Consider the following 22480-nt stretch of genomic DNA (forward strand, 5'->3'; position numbering starts at 1 on the left):
AAATCTAGCTTGAGAGATGTGCTTCAGCAAGCAAAGGAACAATGGTTGGGTCCAGCAGCACCAGGCCCCTCTGCCAAGAAAGCATCAGGACTGTACAATCATGAATCCCAAAAACTGGCTGGCTGCTCTTTGGGGAAATAAAGCTCCCAGGCTGTGATGCACCACTGCAGCCAGACCTCTTTCAGTGGGCAAGGGTTTATCCAATATAGTCACAGACCCCACAGGATCATGGAAACAGAGGCATCACAAGAACAAGATCATGCAGGGCTGAGCTAACACACCGCAGAAGATGTTTGCTTCAACTGCACTTTTTTTTCTTAAATGTCAGATGGCTGCACGGCAATAGAAAAACTCTTTCCCATCCTATTGTTATGAGCTTGCAAAGACAAAGTGGCTGCACACTCCCTGAAAACATCAGGCTCTCTTTTCCTGAGGATCTGCTACCTGTAAGGTTTTACCAGCAGAAAGAAGAGCAGTGATGTCGGTGGTGCAAAGTGAGGGGGTTCAGATGGACAGGAGTCCTCTCACCCCTCACACCCACACTGGGCCAGAGAAGAGCACTGCCTTCCCAAAATCAGTACCTAACTCGCCCTTCAGAAAAGGGCAGAGGAATGGCACTGTCATGTGCTCTGCCCCACATTAACACCAGATTTTGGAAGCTCTTCAGGGAACACATTAAACCTGAGCAGGCAGCCCCAAGGTTTCTCTGCTATAGCCCTCCCAGTGCCCTTTAGTGTCACAGTGATGCCCTTGCAGGATAAGGGCTCAGCACACCAGCTGCAAAGACTTCCATAAGAGACATCCACACCAAAACATTAGAGAAATCCTACCTCACCCTCTCTGTTTTTAGCAGCAGGACAAACCTGAGTGCAGGGCAATGAAATATAGGCTTTTTCCCCTATGTACTTCCTAAGCATCAGGCAAGAGCATATTGCATGGAACATTGCAAGTCTGGGATGTGGCAAGACACCAACTACATTTCATGTATTGCAAAGCCACCTCCTCTGTGGCAGCTGAGATTTCAAAGCATACACTCTGACCTTGGTAATACATTTTACATACTGAGTCAGTGCTGAAACGGGACATAAAAGGGGAAAAGGGCTGGGACTTCAAAGATTTTAATGCATGGTTGGTTTGCTAAGAACTGGGACAGCCCCAGCTGCCAGTCTGGCCCTCCAGCCCTCTGCCACTCTTTATTATGGGCACAAGGAATGAGATTGAAATGGTCAGAGGGGATGTAAAACACTGGTACACCATTCTAGGCAAGAGAATGGTGTAGGATGAGGATGAGGATTCAAAGGAGAATAAGACACACACTCTTCTCTGTGGGTAGCCCTAAAGGTGCTGAGCGGGTGATTCCCCATTTTTTATCAGCCACTTCCAATGGAGGATGGCTTGAACAGGACAGGTCTCTTTTTCCTCTTATGGAAAGAATCAGGACAGGTTCATGTTCTTTGCCTGTGAAGGCAAACATCCCAGAATTGAAGGGAGAGGAGAGAGACACCTCAGTAGAGAGCTTTTTCACTGGAGGGAGCAAAGACAGACTGGCACACGGATAAGAGAAGAATCCTTCTCTCATGACATCCTACCCCACTGGTCCCTTCAGGCTGACCCTCAGCCTGAAGGTTAAGCCCCCCTGAGACACTTTACCAGATACATAATTTGATTCCTTAGCTCTATCTGTTCTCCCAGCAAGAGAATAGCAGTTTCCTATAGCCCTGGTTTGCTAAATAAAACACTCCTTGATGGCTCCTCGAATAATGTTTGCAAAGAAAATTGACATTCTTCCTCCTCCCATCAGCCCTGACACTGTTTGTTTGTGAGTTAATAACTTGAACACTCAGCTGGGCTATTGATCCCTCCTCAGAACGATCGTTCTTTACTTCAAAATACACACAAAAAAATAAAGGAATGAGATTGCAATGGCAAAATGAACTTGGTGCTTGCATTTGGTCCCATGGCACTGGCATTGCAGGAGGACTCAGGTCGTTCCCAGATGCTCACGGTATCTTTTGCAGACAGAACTATACAAGGCTGGATTTATTTCTCTCTACTGTCAAGGAAGAGATATTGCAGTTTGCAGGTAGAAAGTGAGTTTTCATGGCCCACAATTATAATTTAGCTTTAAATATCCATCACCCAAAAGGGCTTCATAGAAGGAGAGCTGGTGCAGGTAGGTGTCCATGCTAGAGGCGTTCAGAGGCAGCCGTGTGTGGGTACCATCACCTCCTGTTACAGGAAAGGCAGTAAAAAAAAGCACTTCAGAGCCCCAGTTTCCCAGCTGAAGGAGGGACAGTAGCAGCAGATCAGTCCCTCCATCCAGGGCATGGTGGTCTTTGGGCTTTTGATATATTAGATAGCCTCTGGCATTCCAAAGGCAGAGCAAAGCCCCAGGTTTCATCCATTCCCTCCTGACAGCACTCCTTTAGAGTTGATCTCCCCCCACCATCCATTCTAACAAAACCTGATTAAAGGAGACATTAATGTCACTGCAATGCCCTCATCCTCCTTAACCACTCCTGTACCAGCAGGGCACTGCACCACCTCTCCCAGGGGAATCCTCCCCAGCCATGTTTTCCTTTGCAATTTGTTTGCATACCTCTGGCTAATTGTTCTTCAGACTGCTCTTTTCAGGGTAGATTTTCATGGCAAACGATCAATTTTTCCCCAGTTGCATTTTTTTTTTTCCCTTCAAAGCCTTTGATGTCTGGGAAAATAACAGGCAACCTCAACACACGGCTGAGCATCAGGCGAGGGCTGGGAAGCACTAAGCGGAAATGCATTTAGTTGTCTGGGTCAAAAACCATTTCCTTTGTTAAATGATTATTATTGTTCCAAGAGGATTTCAGTGGGAATTGAGGGTGCTTAGATAGATGGATTCACAGGTTTGCTGAGCTTCTATAAGGGTCTCTATATCCTCCACCATAATTCTACATCATAACTTCCAACACCAATAACTCTTCTATGACTCCCAACAGATATTCCTGTGCCTTCCAAAGCAATAACTTCTCAATGAACTCCAGACCTGCCAAATCGACTGTTTTCCCCCTGTGGACGCCTGCTTTTTGGCCCTTCTCACTGCCCCCCTGGGAATCTTGACCCATTTACCTCTCCTTCTGGTTCCAAGCCCAGCACAAGGGGAGATGAGATCAGAAAGCGATCTGCCTCAGACGTCAACAAATTGCTCTGGCACTAAAAGCTTTCAGTCATCTCCCATTTTCCTGACTGCTCTCAGCAGCCGAGGATCCAGATCTGGACCTGCCTGCACTTCTGAGCAAACCTTCCCTCGTCACACAAAACCTTGCCCTTTCTCACAATACTCATTTCTTCCCACTCGTACCTGAAAATTGCTATGAGTGTTGCAGGTCTCCACTGGAAAAATTACTTAGGTTACACTGGGGGCTAAACACTCAAATAAGAAGTAAATTGAGATGCATTTCTTGGGTCTCCACACCTCTCAGTTCACCCATAAGAGCATCGTGCCAGGCACAGTGGCACTGAGCTGTTACCTCTCCACACACTCTATCTTAACGATGTGTTAATTAAGCTGAGGTTAGAGCTACTTGTTACCTTATTATTTTTGGTCCTATCACAGTACTGCTCAGTGGTCTCAATCAGGAACAGACTCTTTTTTTCCCTCTCCTTTTAAGTAACAAATTCTTTCAAGATCCAGTAAAAATAAATGCACACAAGCAGACTCTGCTCTTTTCTAGGAGATTTTGCTCTGCGAGAGAAGAAAGGTTTCAGCAGTGTGCTTGAATCAAAAATGAACATATGCAAGAAGGGAGGAATGACATGCATCAAAAGTTGCCCTTTTTTTTTGTTGAAAGAGGGTTTTTTTTAAACAAGAAAAATCCCAAAAGACTAATCTTACAGCACTAGGTACTGTGAACAGTCAGTTCATGCTGCATGGTGAATACTGAGCAAGCTACAAAGCTGTCTAGAGGAGGACAGAGGAAGGATAAATGATTTAGCTCCACTTTTGGGCTCTCCAGTTGCTATTCCATGCACCAACCTGAAATTGCTCCAACTACTGTGGCCATACAGGGCCAGCCTCCTCTCAGGTCATCCTCACCCTACGAGCACAAGGAAAGCAAGCAGTGCTTCGGTACAAACAACGAAGATTTAAAAGACAGCACTAAACTTGCTGAAGAGCATGTTAAAAGAGTGTGCCCTGGTGTAGGTCTTCCCTATGCCAGGCTGCCTTTGTGTGGGTGCAATGAGCTGACAGCTCTCATCAGACTCATGATGAGCTACCGTAGGCACTTTACCTGGGGAGCAGCTATCAGGGGGGCAGGAACTCTGCAAAATATTCTAGTCTGAGATGAAACGGAGTCCAGGAGGGAGAGGCAGCTGGGGAATGCTACAGAGGAAATTTGGGTAGGTCTTCTTTACACCAGAAGGGATGCAACTGCTCATCCTCAGGGGGTGGGGCTGCTGCCCTGGGAAACTGGAATAACTTCGCCCATTTCCACTCCCTCCCAGTCAGGGGAAAATGAGCCACATGAAGCAAGAATCATAGAACATCTAAAGTTGGAAAAAACGTTTCACCTCATTGAGTTCAACCATTAAGACCTCTTATGTAGGAAGATACAGCACTTCTAACACTTGTGGGAACCTCTGACTCCCGTGGCTGCCAGCTTCTTACAGGTATCCCTAGATATTGGTCTAGGAGTCCCACCATGAGGACAGGCTTGTGTCACACTCCCCAGCTGCACTACACTCACACAAACTGATTACTAGGAAACAATTAAGATGATGATGGATCTCAGGATCACCATGGAAAAACATAAAAAGGAGACACCGGTTCCTAGAAAGCCCAGTTTCTGCAAGGGATTTGCAACCCAAATTCATGCCATTTGTCAAACAAGAGTCAGGACTCCTCTTCCCAGGTTTTCAACCAAAATCAGCCTATGTAATTTCTGGCTGCTTCTGAAAACAACTCAAAAATGGAAATTAAGAAATGAAACCTCCAGAAACCGTTGGTGTTTTCCCTGCCCTGTGCTGAAATTGTCACTTCCCTTTGCATTCAGTGCTGCTATCCTCAGTGGGAAGGAGCTGGTTCTGTCCTAAAATTTAACCTTGATATCAGAAACCTTCCAAAAGGGAAAAATGAGTACCTCTTTGGGGGATAACCCATAGGGAAAAGACGTTGGAGAAGCTCAGTGATGCTTTAATGGACAACGGGGGAGAAATGGCTCTGGGAACTGGGGTGAGAGAGGATTTTTCTGGGAAGCATGGTCTCTCCTAAAGCAGCAAGTCCCATTGGTGCTGGTGTTCTTGCAGCACAAAGCAAGGCAGGCAGACACACAGCAACTTACTTGGAGGCTCTGGCATCCAGGCTTCGAGCAGGAAGGCGCTGCACAACTGCACTAATTATCTGCTGAACATCTGTCTCTCCCCTGCTATCGCGGGGCCGGAGGAGTCCTCCTGCATAGCTGAGGATTAGCGCTGGAAAAGATTTTGTTGACTGTGTGGTTTTACATAGGAAGGGGAGAGAAAAAATCCTCCTATTCCTTGGAAAGAGGGGGGGCTTTCAGGGAGAATCTCTTGGATGAAGGAGTGGAATTTGTGGTCGAAATCAGAGACCTTGCTGGAGCAAGAAGCAAGTGCTTTCCTGGATGTGAGCTTAGGGATTTAGTCCTTGCTCCTAACTGGGGGGAGCAGGAGCTTTGCCCCTGTGGTCCCAACACTGCAAGTAACACCAGGGCATCTATTACAATCCAGAGGGTTCTCTTGTCATGGCACCCAGCCTGTTCTGCTGGCAGCAGAGGTTAATCACAGAAGGGCAATCTGTTGGTGGCATTCCAGGGACTGCTGTGCTTCCCTAGGGAAAAGGGGGATTTCCCAAGTTCACCAGTGGCTCCAGAATTTAACAATAAAAGTAGTAAGACTTTCAGTTGTGGTATGGTACCCAGGGGAGGTTGTGTATCCTTCTCGCTGTCTTGGCTGGAATGCAGTTCTCCCAAAATCCCTCTACTCTATATCCAGGGAGAGGCAGCAGCACAAAGGACTTTGGACAGGCTCCTGGCATAAATCACCCCCTAATAAACTGAGGAGCCTCCTTCCTGCAGAGGCAAGGGAGGGGATCTGGAACAGCAGGAAATGGGACTGGGTAGTGGGAATACATCCCTAATGTTCAGTCTGTAACCCACCAATGTCAAGAGGAAAAACCCTCCCAACTTTCTATGACATCTACCATCCATATTGATGAGGTTTGTAGAAATCTGTGTGCAAAAAGCCTGACAGAAGCCTAAAAACCAAACCTGTGGTGAAGTGAAGCAAATTCCCTGCTGTTTAATTAGTACAAATGTCTTGTGAGCTGGGAATGAGTTTCTTTTTTTTTTTTTTCCTTTCAAGACCATCAGGGGCCAGAAACTTGCACAATAACACAAACAAAACATCCCTTAAAATCAACTGGTGCTTTTGGCCAAGCAGAAACGGTTGGGATTTCCAAATATGGCCCATGGGAACAACAGCCCCGGCATTCTCGGGAAGCATCTCGGAGCCTAAACTGTCTCCCAAGAATAAAACCCTCAGTCCAGCCTGAAAAAAGAGCCATTGCATGACAGTCGCTATCACAGAGGCACATGAATTAAGCAATCAATCAAGCAAGCAATGCCCAGGAAAAGAGCAGTGCATGAGGCGCATCCTACCAGCAGCAGAGCAGCGCTGGCCCATGGCTACCTCCCATCACACGTGGGCTATTGCATCCCTTCTCCACCAACATCACAGTAAGAGGGGGTTTCCCCTTGGTTTTGGCTTTCTAATCCAAATGTGGGGAGCAGGACCCTTTCTTGGAGAGAATACAGGTATCCAGCATTTGTTTTGGACTTGGACTCTATATAAATCAATGGTTATTCTGCAGGGACGTGACAGAGCAAAAAATCAGATGTAAAATTTGCCAGACGGCAAGAAATGAGCTAGAAATTGTTGCCGTCTCTCCTGGGTTAGGGAGGGAATCCTGTCTCAAAGGCTTGGGATTGTGTGTGTGCCGCCAGCTTCACATAATGACATTCCCTGGGGCAAAAAGAGAAAGAAGACTATTTAAATCACCCATGACTTATTGTCTTCCATCTCTTTTAACTGGTTCAAAGGACACGGCCACTGCCCATGCATGGATTCAAACACCAGGATGTGATTTTTGGAGCCCAGCTGTGCCACCCTGAGAGAAAGTCTGAGCACCCAGAGGCCCTGATATATTTGCAAACAGACTGGGCAAATGGCTGCATGTTTGTTAGTGTATTTTAAAAATCAGATCCTGTTGGCAGGCAACTCTCAGACAGCAAGCGGGGCCAAATCCCATGAATAAATTGCTTGGAGCGAGTAGTTTGACGCGCCATTATTCATAACTAATGCAGTCCTAGTAAACAGAAAATGGAGGCCAAATCTGCCTGTATAGACACCAATGACCTCATCTATTTTCATCCTACTTACTGAGTAAAATAGGAGCAGAAGAAAGTTACCACCAAATCGAGGTTTTGGAGGAACAATATTCCCAACAACTCTGGAGTGCAATGGGAGTCTGGAGAGCAGGGACCCAAGATGAATTCCGAGTCAGAGCAGAAATTTGGTCCCACCAATGCAAAGACCCAAATTAAGCCAACCAAGTCCTTCTCCCATCTCTGATCAGCTCTTGCTCAGGGTTGGGAAGAGCACAGCTTTCCTGAGACAAGAGGAAAGCCAGAGCCAGCAAGAGGGGGCACAGCACCCACAGGGCACTCCCCCAAAAGTGGGAGCTCTTCTTCCACTTCCCAAACAGCATTTCAAAACAGGTTATGTAGAGTTTTTTGGAAGCAGGCAAGCTGCAATACAGTTCCCAGCCTCTCCATAGTGAAGTTCTAAGCTAAACAAACAAACAGGAAAATGAAAAGGGAGCAACAGGCTGCTCCTCCACCCAGCACAGCAAATGCAGGCTGCTCAATACAACCAGACAGTTGGTTACAGCGAGCACAAGACACAACTCTCATGGTATTTGCATTCAGAAAGAAACATCAGAAGTCACTGCCAGGGCATACTGTACAAAAAAACCCACCCATCCTGATTGCAGATGGGAAGGGACCTTCATGAAGCGCAGGTCTGCTAATGCTGACACAGCCGCCAGAGCAGCAGCTGCTTCCAAGAAGCCGTGAGGCTACAAACCAGAGCACAGACGTGCTATTTCTGCCACATTTCCTATGTACTTTAGGAATTACATTTATTTCAATTTGGGCAAGGCATAGGAAAATTGTGAACACGGCTGTGATCACTCTTCCCTAGCTTCCTTCCCTAAATAATGCAAATTTTAAAGGATTTTGCTTGCAAGCTGCTTTCACCCTGAAGAGGCCAGCTCAGCACCTCTTGAATTTACCTTAGGGAAAACCGGAGCCATTGACCTGAAGACTGCCACATTCATCTTGAGCACAAAGGGAAATACTTCTGTAAATGACAAAGAAAATTTATTATGCTGCTTACAAGTTACAGCCCATTAAAAAAATTGCCCTGATTTGAATCATTGACTTTTCAAAATAAATACTATTCTTTCATCAATAAGCTCAAAATACAAACTAACCACAAGCCCTTTGGAAAAAAAAAAGAAACAAAAAATTATATTTTTACACATTAATAATGTTTATTGATCTAACTGCAAGCGTATGTCCACATCCATAATTTTACCATATCGCACATCAATAGTACTCTACACTTTTTTCATATTAAACTATGCTACTCCCATGAAATCGAAGTCTGAAGTATTCCCCTAAAAAGGCCCTTGCTATTTAAATGCACAATTGATACATTTCAAAGTATTAACACTAAGAGCATATTTGGTTATGCAGACTGGCATTAGCAATTCATAAAATGAATGGGGCAGTGATGTGGGCATTTCAGAAAATAGAAACACTTTTACATGTAACAAAACCATGGGAGTTTTCTCTGTCTCCTTTTGCTACCACCTTCTTCAGGGTCTCACACCCTGAATTTATTAAGCAGCCAAAGCAGCTCAGACTGAGCTTGGCATTGCCAGGTCTCTGCCTCGTGGTTTTGGACAAGGCTTAGCATGCTATAATCTGTTTATTAATGCTTTGAAGAGGGGCTGAGCAATGAGGAGGAAAAACTGGCAGATAATAGTATTTAGGCTAATCAAGAATACGATGGATAGGGAGACCATCAAAGTGAGCAGCAGTGCCAGGCATTGAGGAAGTGTGGTGTGATGATAAATGCAATGCACCACATGCTGAAAGGGAGATTTTGAACTAATCACATACATTGCTGCGGCCTAAATTAGCTGAAAACAGGCAGCAAAGTGATGTCAGCCTTTGCTCCGTGGCCACAGCTAAAATGGCAAACAAAATGTTAGGTGATAAATAAAGACTCGGGATCATACATGATACTGTAAATCAACGATACACCCTGACCTGGAAAATTCTGATTAATCCTGGATATCCTGCATTAAAAAAAAGTCAGGGCTAATGAGTATCTGTTCAGAGACAGGCAATAAAAGCAATGAGATGCAGAAAAAGAGTGGAGCTTGAGACTTAAATTTACAAAGGAGGTGGATAAACAGGAAGAGAAAGGAGGTGCAGAGAGCAAAAAAAGGGAGCCAACAAATGTTCCTTGGATAAAGGAAGGGTGGGAGGGTCCAAAAACTAAAAAGGAGACTTCAAGCTGCATTAATTTTACACAAGTAGCACCTGGTGCACAGCCAGGTCTTGGTCTGTGCTGCCATTGAGGATCCTGGAGACCCACAACCACAGGCAGTTCAGAGAAAAAATTCAGCGCTTTGATTTCTAAAAAGACTTATAGGTGTGTGGTGGCACTGGGAGTGGGTGAAGGAAGAGTCATGCTGTGAAAAAGAACACCAAAATCTAGAGAAACACCACCACAGTCAGGACGAGGTCTTAGGGATGAGATCTGTATCCAGACAGGAAAATGGGACCTGTTTCCCACAGCAAGTTGCTTCTGGCTGGACAGAACCAAGGGTCAACCCATGGCCTGCAGCAGGAAAGCTCTCCTGGACACCTCTTTGGCCCATTTAGGTATTTAATGATTTGGGTCCTCTCTCTTCTCATGTCTCCCTCAGCCCTTGATGAGGAGCACCACTCTGACACATCACTACAAATGCCATGTCCACACAGCTTTCCAGGGCAGCTGCTGTCCACAGAGGGGAAACTGAGGTAGAATCCCCGGCTTTCCCAACACCACAGGGATGCTCCTCAACACTGCACTCCTCACATTCATCAGATGCATCCTAAAACCACAGTTGCCCAGGGGCAGGTGGGCAGACACAAATCTTTGTGTGTCTCTCCCTCTCTCCCTTCCCTGTTTTCTGAGGTCTGGTGATTTCCCAGCTGATGAACACATTACCACCTCATTCGGCAACGCCTCAGAGGTGCTCACGTTTCAGGCCCTGGCGAGAAAAAGATGAAGTATGAAAATCCCTTTCCTTTCCAATCCAGTCCTCCCAGCACCGGCCAAGGAGCAAACACAAAACGCCTCGGAAAACACACAAAAAACACCGGATGTGAGAGGCTGTGCCGAAGTCGCACCATATGCAGGTGTCAGGGAAAAAGGTCTCCTGTCTCCCACGCCAGGCTGCTATCTCCATCCCACAAAGCCTTCCCATGAGGGGTTAATAGCCAAGGATGATCCTTTCCCTCCACTGGCTTGTCAGTGAACTAGGTGGAGAAAGGGGAGATTTGCCACACCCATCACACCAGTAGGTGTCTGGAGATGATACCTACTCTGGAAGCCTTCAAATACATCCCAGCTGACACAGAGAGCTGCACATATGAGCCCCTGCCCAAACACCATCTCACCATTCTGCTACAAGTGTCACTGGAGAAAGCACATCCTCCTCTCCCTCGGAGCTGCAGCAAAGAGAGGGAAAAAGGGCAGGGCAGGATTTAAACACTAACCCCCAAGGCATCTCCTGGTGACATCTCTGTCAGCAAACAGCTGTATTTCAAATTTTTTTTTTTCACATGGCCTGCAGCATGTTAAAACCCATGAGACACAAGCAGGAGCTTGTCCCAATTCTGCAGTCAGTAGCTCCAGATCCCATATTGTGAGGTATTATTTAGGAAAAGTGAGACAAGCATCCACATGGGACAGAAGGGAGAAAAGGCTGGTCATGTTCCAATATAAGAGAGCATGTTGGACAACCTTCATCTTCATCTAAGATTATTGGGAAAAGGCACCAACTCAGCATCTCAGGTCAGGACAGACTGATGCTTCTCAGGAAAGGTCACAGTCTCTTCCCTGAAAGGCTTTTTGGACAGGAAGGAGGTTATAGCAGTTGTGGCACTGTTCCTCCCTTCAACACTCTCACAAGCTGAAGCAGAGCAAAAAACTCCACAGCTCTGCTCCACACTGGTTTTTCACCCCATAAATAGAAACAAGCTGATCACACCAAATTCGTGCAAGATTTTGTGGAAAGCGCAAAAGAAAACAGGACAGAGGTTTGTTTAGTGGTGACAGCCCAGTCCTGCCTCTTTGACATTTGCTCCAAACCAGTGAACTGCACAACATTTGAACTTTTGTTTAGACAGATAGGCCTGTGTATTTAGAAATCCTTGAAACTCATCCATCTGCAAAGACAGCAACTCTCCATAATGCAAAAGCTCTAGCCGGGATGCTGAGCTCAGCAGATCTCTCTACAAATGATTCCTATTAAAGTAAAAAATTACAATGCAAGCATCTATTTGACAATCCAAGCCTGACCAAAAAAGAAAAAAAGAAATTAAAAAAACATAATATGGTCGTGCCAGTCATCTTTACAGATCACTGAGAAGCTTAGGGAACACCCTCTCTCCATCACCTGCCTGGTGCCCAAACTCTTTTGGAGGAATGCACCCTCCACTCCATCCAGGACCATCCTGGTGCAGTCATCCTGGTCAGGATCAGCCAAACTCTTCAACGCCTCTAGAGATGGAAAACCCAACTTAATTGCCTGGCAGTCAGTTTGGCTATCTACCCATCTTTTCCATGAGGATCATTTCTTCTGGCACCCAGCCTGAACCTCCCACACTGTGTTTTACCCCCATAGTTTATTGCCCCAGGGACTCAAGGGCTGGTTTCTCTATGAGACTTTTGCATCTCTGAAAGCTTACAGCTTTTCTGGGCTTTCTCTTCTCCAGACTGAATGCTTCCAAACCATGGCCTTGGGGATATGGGACACGCACAGGTCCCTGACTGCTTTGTACATCACCAGCATCAGCAAAACACTAAGAAACTCATCACAGGTGATGGGTGCAGCCACACATCAGCACCTCACCAGCAAAGACAATGAGGTACAGCTACTGAGGGAAAAACAAAAAAACATCCTAAAAGCCTAAAGACCACCTGAGGCAGAATGAGCTGAAGAAGAGCCCTCCCTGTGGTTTCCCCAGGTGGGCCAAGAGTGTGGTGTGTGCTGGGGATATCCCGTTGGTGCCACGTCCCTTCTCCCTCTCTGCACACCATGGCAGCAGCAGAGTGCTCAGCTCCTAGCTCCCTGCCCCCCACAAAGCCTAAACCAGCAGATTATCACGTTAACGCTTCAAATGTTTAATTTCCTGCTCCAATTACACTGGTTTTGCAGCGGGAGAGGCAGGAGGGGGGGAAACCATTGAAAACAAGCTGGGTGTTTTCAACTAAACCCCAAGCGACCCCAAGACCACCAGGCTTTCCCTTCATCTCCAGGATGGGGGGCCAGTGCTCGGGCTGGCGAGGCGGCTGGATGTAGGCGTGGGAGCCACCTGAGCATCGACCTCTCAGGCCAGCAGTGCAGTCCGTCTCCATCCCGCAGCTGAAATGAAAAGATCCTTTTGTTCGGCGACCTCCACAACACCGCGGAAACATTCGCTGCGCCACAAGGAAAACAAGGCAGCTGGTGTTGGCAGAGCAAAACGGTACCCAGCTGCAGAGAGGGGCTGAGGGAGCACCAAGGAGAGGAAGGGAATAGAGCAGAAGGAGGGATAAAAACAGTGGGAGTAGGGAGGGGAGCGTGTCCGAGTGCAGGGTAGCTACGGAGTGAAATGAGGAGGGATGAAAAGCACAGAGGGAGAGGGAAGGTGAGAGCATGGAAAAGGGGGATAGATAGTGGGGGGAAAGGGGGAAGGAGTGCAGAGAAAGCGAGGGTGTGGAGAAGGAAAGAGGGAGAGTGAGGAGGAGAACGGCGCTGAGGAAACGGCAGGGCTGTAGCTGCATACATCCCGCCGAGCTGCCTGCGCCTGGACACTCCCCTTGCCACATCCACCGGGTTGCTCAATACTCCCCAGAGGAAAAGAGATCTGGAGGAAAAAAGATATCTCAGCCCAAGTGTCTTGCAGGACAGCGAGTCGAGCTTGAGTGGCCTTGAAGAAATATTTAAAAAATAAACTCATCCAGGAGCACTCACTCAGCCTGCAAGTCTGAATGGCTGCTTACAGGAAAGAGTGGGGCTCTGGGAATCAAAATCTCCCGAAAACACCCAATTACCCCTGGTGGGAAGGCAGAGCCCATCACCCTCAGCTGGGCTGGGGCAGGGGATCTTGGTTGCTTGCAGAGGTGGGGATGCTTTCCGCTCGGAGCCCTTCCAAGGGGTCATCCATGGCTGCTGTTATTTATAGCAGGCTGAGTGTGCACACCCTGCACTGAGCTCACCCGAGTGCACAGGGAAGGAGGTGAGAAAAAAGGACTGACCTTGGGGTCAAGGCCAGGAATAGCTGCCAGCGGCCAGAAATAGCTAGTGCCATATTCGGCCCTGGTTCTTCGAGAGCTGCTGGATCAGAACATGGTGTTTCCAAGATTTCTGCTCCAGTCATGAGAGGATTGATTTCTCCCTTGGACTCAGTGTTCCCCCAACAAGACCCCCTCCATAGCTGCTCTCCAGCTCCAAAAATCTGCTGGGTGGATGGAGCAGGTGGGAAGGGGCAGGAAAGCAATCCAGCGGTGGGGAGGGGATGACTGACCTCTGGAAAATGTGCTGGAAAAGCAAGGGAGGCAGGTCGCGAGGAGGGACGGGTTTCAGCACCTGCTGCGGCAAAGCCTGACGCTGACCTGGGAAGGGGCGACGCAGGGGAGAGGATTCCAGAGGATTTTGGCAGCGTGCAGCGATCAGCACGCAGCTCGATGACTCCTTTGGGTGCCTGCGAGAATCTCAGCACATGAGATCAACGAGGACGGTGTGCAGGCACGAAGACCATCACGTGCGCGCCTCCATCCCCCCCGGAGCCCTGCGAGCACAGGAACCACCTCCGCACCCCAGGCGTGCGGGACGTGGGCACCCTCCCCATCCCTCTGAGCAGTGCACGGATGAACACACGTGTCCTTTGGAACAAGCGAAACACAAAGCCTGGTGCAGACCGACACGGCCAGCCCACATGGAGAGGACTTTCCTGGCTGCCCTGGTGGGACCTGCCTGCAAACGCCCTGGATCCCTGCACACCCACGTTGCTCCGTGCTTGGCTGCGCTGGAGCATCCGATCCTTTCAGGTCAGGGAACAAGGGTGGAACCCTTCTTGCTAGGATCTCTGCTGGTTATGGAGATGGTGAGAGACCATGGGAGTGGGAAGGTCAAATCCTGCTCCCTCCAGCACCAGCACCCAAAGCTCAGCCCCTGCTGAAGGCAGAATTCAGTTATTAACCCTCCAGTACCAAACCTAAGGGCGAACACCCTGATGGGGAAGTGGAAGATGAAGACAGACAGGGGAGCATGGTGGGGCCTGTAGCGAAGGCTGAAAGCCCTGGGTGAGCAGTGACAGCTTGCTGGCTATATGGCCTGTGAAGAAAATTGCAAGTTCTCTGCAGAGACAATATCCTCACTCCCTACTGACCAAAGAGGAGCTTTGAGCAACTCTTCTCCCAAAGATTCTGTGTACTGTCCTCTCTGGAGAGCCCTCCCAGCCATCTCCAGGCTGTTGAGGGAGGGACACTGGTATGACTGACACTCCTCCCTTGCCCTGGCCTGCTCCAGGAGAAACATGACCTGTGCCTTTGGCACGGTCTCTCTGGGTGGCCACTGCCTCAAGGCCCTCACTCTGTTCTGTGCTGAGGAGCTGAGATCCAGAAAGAACTGTCTCCTGGGTTCTTTTCTGCATGGTTTTGAGCCACATTTTGGATGTGGAGGGAAAACCTGGGCCCACCCGGTCCTGCTCCTCAGCTGGACTGCTGCAGCTCAGCTCAGCACAGCACTAGCACAGTTCTGTGTGCTCCTTCTTCCCAAGAGCTCTGGAGGATACCTCAGGCACCATCAAGCAGATCATTGCACAACAGATATCCCCAGTGTCAGACAGGGAGAATATACAACCTCTTGCTCCATTAAGAGCCCCTTCTGCTTAATTTTGTGCTCTGGATGTTGTTCCTCCCAGTCCCTTGCTGCTTTTGTGCATCAGCTGTGTGAAAGGTGAGGAGCTGGGCAGGGCAAAAAGCCGGCCAGGTAGGGAGGCAGCCCAGGGAAGTCTCCCAGCCCAGGGGGATGTGTAGCATCAGACAGCTCTCACCAGGTGGCAGTAGGTTGTGCTCACACGGCTGGGGAGTGAAAGAAGAGCTGGAAAAGGCAGAGGGAAAAATCAGAAAAATAAAGCATGCTCTAAGCAAAACGTTGAGTAGAAAACACACAGAGCTTGTCGAGGCTTTCCTGCCTCTCGTGAAAATACACACAAATGCAGGTTTTTTTGAGGGGTAGCTTGCACGGGGCTGGAAGACAGTTCCTGCAGGTGTTACCCATCACCTCCAACTATCTCATTCTCTTGTGGCATCTTCACACAGGTATACAGTGTCCCACCAGATCCACATCCTACAAAGTGGCTCGGCAGGAGCAGAGAGGAGGTCTGCAGCATGCACCAACTGGGGGAATTCATTCATCCAACCATGGCACCAAATCCCTATAACCTACTGTGTGGCACTCCTGCTCATGGCAGGGGGGATGGAACTAGATGATCTCTGAGGTCCCTTCAAATCCACAGCATTCTGTGATTCTATGAGACCCCCCCGCTCCTCAAACCCATCGAGAAGCAGCAGTATCCCCTTGAAGCTTCTCCTGCTTGCAGCATACTTCTAAGTCTGGACCACATCAGCCCAAAGTCCCGGAGAGAAAAGTCTAAGCTCCAGGAGAGCCGTGTCCTAGTGGGACCAGGACAGAAGCAGGGGGGTTTGTGCATGCACATCTGGAGCAGAGCCAGTCCCGGGGAGCCCGTGGAGACCTCCCTGCTGCTCCAGCATGCAAAACTCAGCATCTGGTCCCAGGGTGCGCTGGGCTTTTTTTGGGGTTGTTTTTTTTTTTTCTTTTTTGGTTTAACAAACTACTATCCAGCCTTGTAAGGCGAATCCCTACCGTGCCCAAATAAGCTGAGTATTTTTGGCTGCTCTCCCTGCAGCCTTGGGCTGGCCTTTGGGAAACGCATACCCTCCGGCCTTTCATGCCCTGGAAATTGAAGAGGCTGCCTCTTCTCCGCGCCAGAAAAGGGATTACAGGACACGCTTAAGGGCTTGAATTCATAACCTTCAGCGTCCCCCGGAGCCGGGGACCCTACTGCCTGAACCGCGGCAGCGGCACCGCTAGCCGGCAGCACTGCCAGCATGTCCATCCCAGGCATCCAGAGAGACACTGTTTGGGTTTCAAGCTAGGACAGAGCATGCCGACCCTCTGGGCTGCTCGCAATTAACAGCTTCTGGGGCTGCACGGAGACAAATTACTATAATTTAACAAATAGACGTTATCTTAAAACGAGTGCCTTACCCAACACCTATTGATTCCTGCTCCCCTTCCGAAGAACTCACTGCAATTAAGTTGTCACATCTCTAAGGCCCACGTAAAAATGAGTCAGCTCCAGTGTCTCCCAGAAAACCTTGTATGTGCAGGATTACAAAACCCAGCTGCCGAGTTTCCTTTTTATTCCTGAATTAGCCAGAGATGAAATTTATCTCGGTGGTAGACAGCAGAGCTTTTATCTGCATCCCTCTGGCTGCCATGCAGCTCACAGACAGCTTATGTTTTACCTTTCCTCTTTCAGACTGCCAAGGGTTTTGTCCTCCATAGGCAGGGCATTAGGGAAAGCAGAAACTCCGTTTCTGTGGGCTTGCAAGCCCTGCACAGCTGATCTTTGGCTGCAGGAACAGCAGAGCATGCTGCAGAGACGGGGGACAGTTGGTAGGACTCCATCACTCCACAGAGCTGGCACAGGGATGCTGTGGATTCTGCTGTCCCAGGCCAGTCCCTGCCCTGCTGGGAGTCCTGTTGGCCTGGGACACAGGCTGAGTAGCCCCAAATGCATTGCATTAGCATGCTGTGGCTCAGTTTCCCCACTGTCACAAGCAGACTGAGAGCTGGTGGCACCTTTACCAAGCAGAGCAGCAGCAGCACGGGTGCCAAGAACATCAGTCCCAATTTGAAACTCAGGGGGGATTTCCTCCCTTAGAGCAAGTGAGGGGAGTGTGAGAATTGCTTTTTCCTCCCTCAGATGGCCAATTAAACTGCTGTTTTAATGCTTAGACAATGATCACCACCATGTTTCTCTCACTCCTCAGTGGAACTGCTCAGGAGTTTACATGCTCAGCCAAGGCTGCCTCCCCTGAACCCTCCCAGGGACCCCATGGAGCAGTGAAGATGGTTCAGAGAGATGAAGACAAGGTGAAAAAGCCCTGGCCATTCAGTAGCATCTCATAGTAGGATTGATTCAGTTCCAGGACAGCCAACAGTGCCTTCAGATCTTGAAGGTTTGCATTTCCAGTGCCCCTAGACTGGGTCAAAAGGAGGATTCCTACCTCACTGCTGCTCACCAAGAGACAGAGGAGGGCAGCCAAGGGAAAAAAACAGCACAGAGAAACAGCAGCAGGGGTAAAAAGCCAGAATGAGACCGTGATGCCAGAGATTAGGAAGGGATCTTTACAGAGACTGGTGAGCTAGACCTTAATTACACACCATGCACTTGGGCAACGAGCCACCAGCTGCCGTTCATTTCACCAATGCAGTGGATAGATTTGATAATCACTGTCATGTAGTGGGGATAATCTTCCCCTCTTCATCTCTGGACACTTATTTCACTGCAGAAAGAGCTGCAGCCAGCTCTGCAGAGAGCCCTGCACCTGTGTGCAGAGCCAGGGAGGTTTAGGGGTGCAGCTACAAGCACCCAGCTGGGCAAGGGGCATGGCCCTCTCTGGGTCTCCAGTAGGAGCATCCCACCCCAAAACCTCCCTCCAAAAGGGGACTCTATCCCCTTCACTGGTGAAGCCAGTTGTTGATAGCATCCCTGTGAAGCAGGCAGGGGACTGAACGAATGCATGAGAAAGACTCTGCAAAGCACCATAAAGGCAAGAGGAAAAGACACACTCATAAAACACCAAATGCCAGGAGTTAATAGGGGGCAGTAGGAGTGCCATGGCTCTCTCCTGTGCCCTGGAAAGACCTCGAAGGAGCTCAGCATTGCAGCTGTTTGAAACCTGACTATTTATTTCTCGTTCTTAAGAGGACAATGTGGCCCCCAGCAGCAGGGCTGGGTTCCTGCTGGGCCAGGCGTGGATCAGAAAGCCCCCCCAGCCCCCATCTCCCATCCTCTCTGGAACGTCAATCAGGCACCTGCCAGCGCAGCCAATTCACTTCCATTTGGAAAATTAAAGAAATAAAATGAATCGTTTGCTTAATTTGAAAGGGTGGCAGGAAGCAAAGATGCCTTGGGCTCGTGCCAGCTGCGGAGCTCTGCTCATCCGCAGGGTTTTGCTGGGGCAAACATCAGCCTCTTGCCTTCCTCTGTCTGCTGGGCCAAATAGCCCCTGCCCAGGAGCCTGCAGGGGCACTCAGCCTGCTCCCACCAGTCCCTGGGCTCTAAAATTGGGCAGCAGCTGGCAAGCACAGGGGTGCTCACAGCAGCCATGCCCCTCAAGAACTACATCCGAGGGCCTTGGGGACAGTTGCACTGGGAATTCTGTCCCACCACTGGCTGGGAGGGTGAAACCACTTCCTCAGGGGTACCTGCGGTTTGAACTTTTTTTTGTGCTTTGACCTCTTTGACCTCTGCTGGTCCCCAGCACAGCACAAGGCAGGAAAGAGGGAGCAAAGGTGGAAGTGAAAACAATAGGAAGGTACATGGCAAAAAATCTCCCAAAATGTCATCTCTCTGCATCCCTACAGGCTCTCCTCTGCAAATGCACAACTGTCCTGCTGCCCCAAATTTTCAACATTCTGGGGATATGACAGAAAATTTGCCCTGGCTCAGCTACACTCATCTCTGGGACAAACTGCTGCTCACCAGAGCTGGCCTCATCCTAATTCTGTAGCCCCACAGCCTGCAGGATTCACTCCCGCTCTGTCCCAGGAAAAGCAGAAATAGCCATCAGGAGAAGATCCCATTCAGACCCCAGCTGACTCTCTGAGACAGGACTGAACCCTGGGCTATGTCCTTCCGCCTCCCCAGTGTGTCCTGCTCACTTGAAAGACACAACCATCATCTCATTGCTCTTTCCCTCTCCACCCCCCCCCAGCTCTCCCCCCTCCTTCAACAAAGGCGAATCCCCAAATCCCAGCTCCTTCCTGCCAAAGACACGTGCACCTGCAGAGCAGCTGATGCCAACATCTACAGCAGAGCCAAACACAACAAATGGGCTAAAGAGCCCTCACTGCACAGAGACCAGCTTACAAAAACAACTGTATTTCACCCAAACTCTATTAAACTGTCCTGGGTTATTGCTTCGTTTCCTTTCCCACCACTGAGGATCAAATGAGATTTCTGTGGCTACACAAGAGATGCTCTCACATCTCTACCTTCAGCTGCCCCTTCTGTGCTATGTGCAGGGTGAAACTCACTGTGGGGTGGAACAGCTTTGCATGCAATTAATTTCCCTTCCCACATGACTTTTTCACACTGAAAAAACCACAGCCAGCAGCACATTCCCATGCACAGTAACCCAACAGGGCAGCCAAACCCACTGCAAGAGCCCAGGGAGTCCTGAGTGCTGGGGTCTCCTTGCAAAGCCCGAAAAATGGGGTTGCACAGGCTTCAGAGCCAAAAAGGACTGCTGTGATGGTGATACCCACTGGCACAGCCCTGACAGTTTTCACCTCCACAAGCTCCAACCCCACTATTTGTGCAGCAATTAACAAGGTATTAATTATGGAACAGGACATTGCTCCTTTCCCCTTCCCTGTGAGCATCCCTCTAGTTTTGCCTTCAGCCTTCCGGGTTTTCCTCTGGCAGACTTTGAAAGCCAGCTGCAAACTAGGCTCCTTGTTTACAAGTCAAAGGATTTAATAGCCATGCAGGAGATTCAGGCCATGGCTCCCATTAATTTCACCAAGTTTTACACATCTAAGCCTTGGCCATCAGTTCCTAACAAAAAAAGAGGCTTGCTTCCAGGCAAAAAATAGCCAAGGAAAATGAACTTTACTTCCAGAGGCTTTCTGAAATAGAAATATCTAAAATGCAAAAGTTCTTGCAGGTATTTGCCAGGCTTTACAAATAGATAAAGGCATCTGGAAATCTCAAAAATTTCCACTGCCTGCTCTGTCCCATAGTATCTGCACACACACACGCACACCAGCTCAGCCATCATCAACGTCTGGAGAGGAAATGCAGAGAAAAAGTCCAAGAAGTTTAATGAACTGTCACAGCTTAACAAACTAATCCCTGCTTATGCTCACCTCATCCCAAATGAGAAGCTGGGGAGAAAAAAAAAAGTGTGCAACATGAGGCAGCTATCTCTTATCTGCTCCACTGCTCTGCAAGGGCAGAGGACAGAGCAGGGGCTCCTGGGTCTTGGCGAGGCACTGCCTGCTTCTCCTCAATGCGCAGCCAGAACTGAGCAAATACCTCACAATAACTACCCATGAACAGTTTGTTCTGTTTCCCAGAAAAACTTCAGCTAGAGGTAAGAAATGTGCCTGGGAGCAGCACAGTTTATGAAGCCCTCATGGAAAGATGGCTTTGAACTCAGACATGAGCATGCATTGATTGCACAAAGTCCCCAGTGCTGTTTGCTCATGGCACCAGACTTGCCCTCTGCAGAGAGCAGGATGGCAGCTGAGCAAGCAAAGGTGGAGGCAGAAAAAAATGACAAAACCAGGAGGAGGCATTTTCCTCCTGTTTCCACTGAGCCCTGGAAAAATCTCCCAAAGTTTCTAGGGAGAGCACTGAGTCTCCAGAAGAAGCTAAAGCAGGAGCTACTTGCACATCAGCTGTTCTCCATGAAGCTGCAGGTAGCCCAGCACCTTGATCCCAGTGTCCTCATTCCCACAGGGCAGGGTGCCCCACCAGCAACCAGAAACAGGGATGTGAGGCAAGTTCCTGCTGGGCGAGCTGCTCCTGAGAGATGTAAACTCTTGCTGGCAGGAGGCACTGAGTAAATATCTCACAGCAGTGCAAACAACAGCAAGTAGCATTTTCTTGGTAAAGCAGCACTCAGGCTTTCAGTCAAAGCTCAGGGCTATTTTTTCTTCGGCCCTTTACTGAGCTGAAGTAAAATGATGTATCAAAAGGATTTACCTCTCTCATCTCCCTTATAAACATGCACATGCACACAACTAGCTTATTGTCCCCAGAATCCTTCCCCTCTACATGAATGGCTTCATGGCCAGTCCTACAGCAGAAAGAGAAGCTCATTATGTGAAATATCATCTACCTCAATCAGAAACTCTGGTCTTCATAAAAACCAGTGCCAGAACACAGCATCACATTGTCATCATGTGGGGACTGTTTCAGAGATGCCTATAGGACAGCTGGTACCAAACTGGAAATGACTGCAGTGACACCCTGGTGGAGGTTTAGCCACACAGCAAAGTCTGGGGGCAGATGCTAAATCATCTGGTAATTCTATACCCCACAGAGAAAGTGGTATTCGTTTGGTTTGGAGTTTTTTTTGCTTCTAGGTAATACTTTTCTGACATGGCAAAGCAAACCCTGGTTCCATCTGATGATGGCTTTCTTTAAAGTAGTGGAAATACCATCTCTATTGTCATTCTGTTTCATAGGGGTGACATTTTGTCTCCCCTTTCTGTACAAGTTCATAGGAATAGCTCAAAAACTTTCCAGAAGAAATAAAAGTGTACAGAACAGCACAAAAAGGAAGGAGCTGGAGAAGCTGCTGGTGGTCCACTGGGGAGTGGCAAGGAGGTAGGAGGTCAGGTCACCACAGCACAGATTTGCTTTTCACATCTTCTTCGAGAAGACGTCAGTGACTTCGGCTCAGCCCCCCATTGCTGCTAACACAACACCCTGAAGAAATTACTCTCTGCAGGAAAGCAAACAGGGTGAATGGGATCTGCTGCCAAACCCTTACATCTCACAGTGGGAGAGAGGGGAGACCGAGAGGAAATGAAAAACAAATCCCGGAGCCGGGGATGTGCCGAGGGGTGGCTTCGGTGTGGTGTTATCTTTGTCGGAAGGGTGGGCTCCGCGGGGGTCACCGCGGGAGAGGGGATTAAGCACTTACATCCAGACATGCCTCTGCAAAGGCAGGGGAAAGGGGCAGATATTCTGAAAACCAACAATGGGGCAGGGCAGGTCTCACTGGGGTGGTTATTTCCCTGTGGGTTCCACTGCTGCCCGAAGCA

At 48.8% G+C, this 22480-nt stretch overlaps 1 protein-coding gene across 4 annotated transcripts in view; it reads right to left on the reverse strand.

Moving 5' to 3' along the window:
- CNTFR (ciliary neurotrophic factor receptor) overlaps positions 1-22480 on the reverse strand; it is a 204188-nt gene that overhangs the window by 108183 nt on the left and 73525 nt on the right. For 2 of the 4 annotated variants that reach the window (XM_088156858.1, XM_088156859.1), the window contains exon 3: positions 8351-8418. The exons of the other annotated variants lie outside the window; for them this stretch is intronic. In XM_088156858.1, coding sequence (XP_088012984.1) covers positions 8351-8418 — 68 coding nt within the window. The remainder of the gene's footprint in view (positions 1-8350; positions 8419-22480) is intronic. 4 annotated transcript variants of the gene reach the window in all.

This window comes from Sturnus vulgaris, chromosome Z (assembly GCF_052056855.1).
Source record: "Sturnus vulgaris isolate bStuVul1 chromosome Z, bStuVul1.hap1, whole genome shotgun sequence".
Lineage (NCBI taxonomy): Eukaryota > Metazoa > Chordata > Aves > Passeriformes > Sturnidae > Sturnus > Sturnus vulgaris.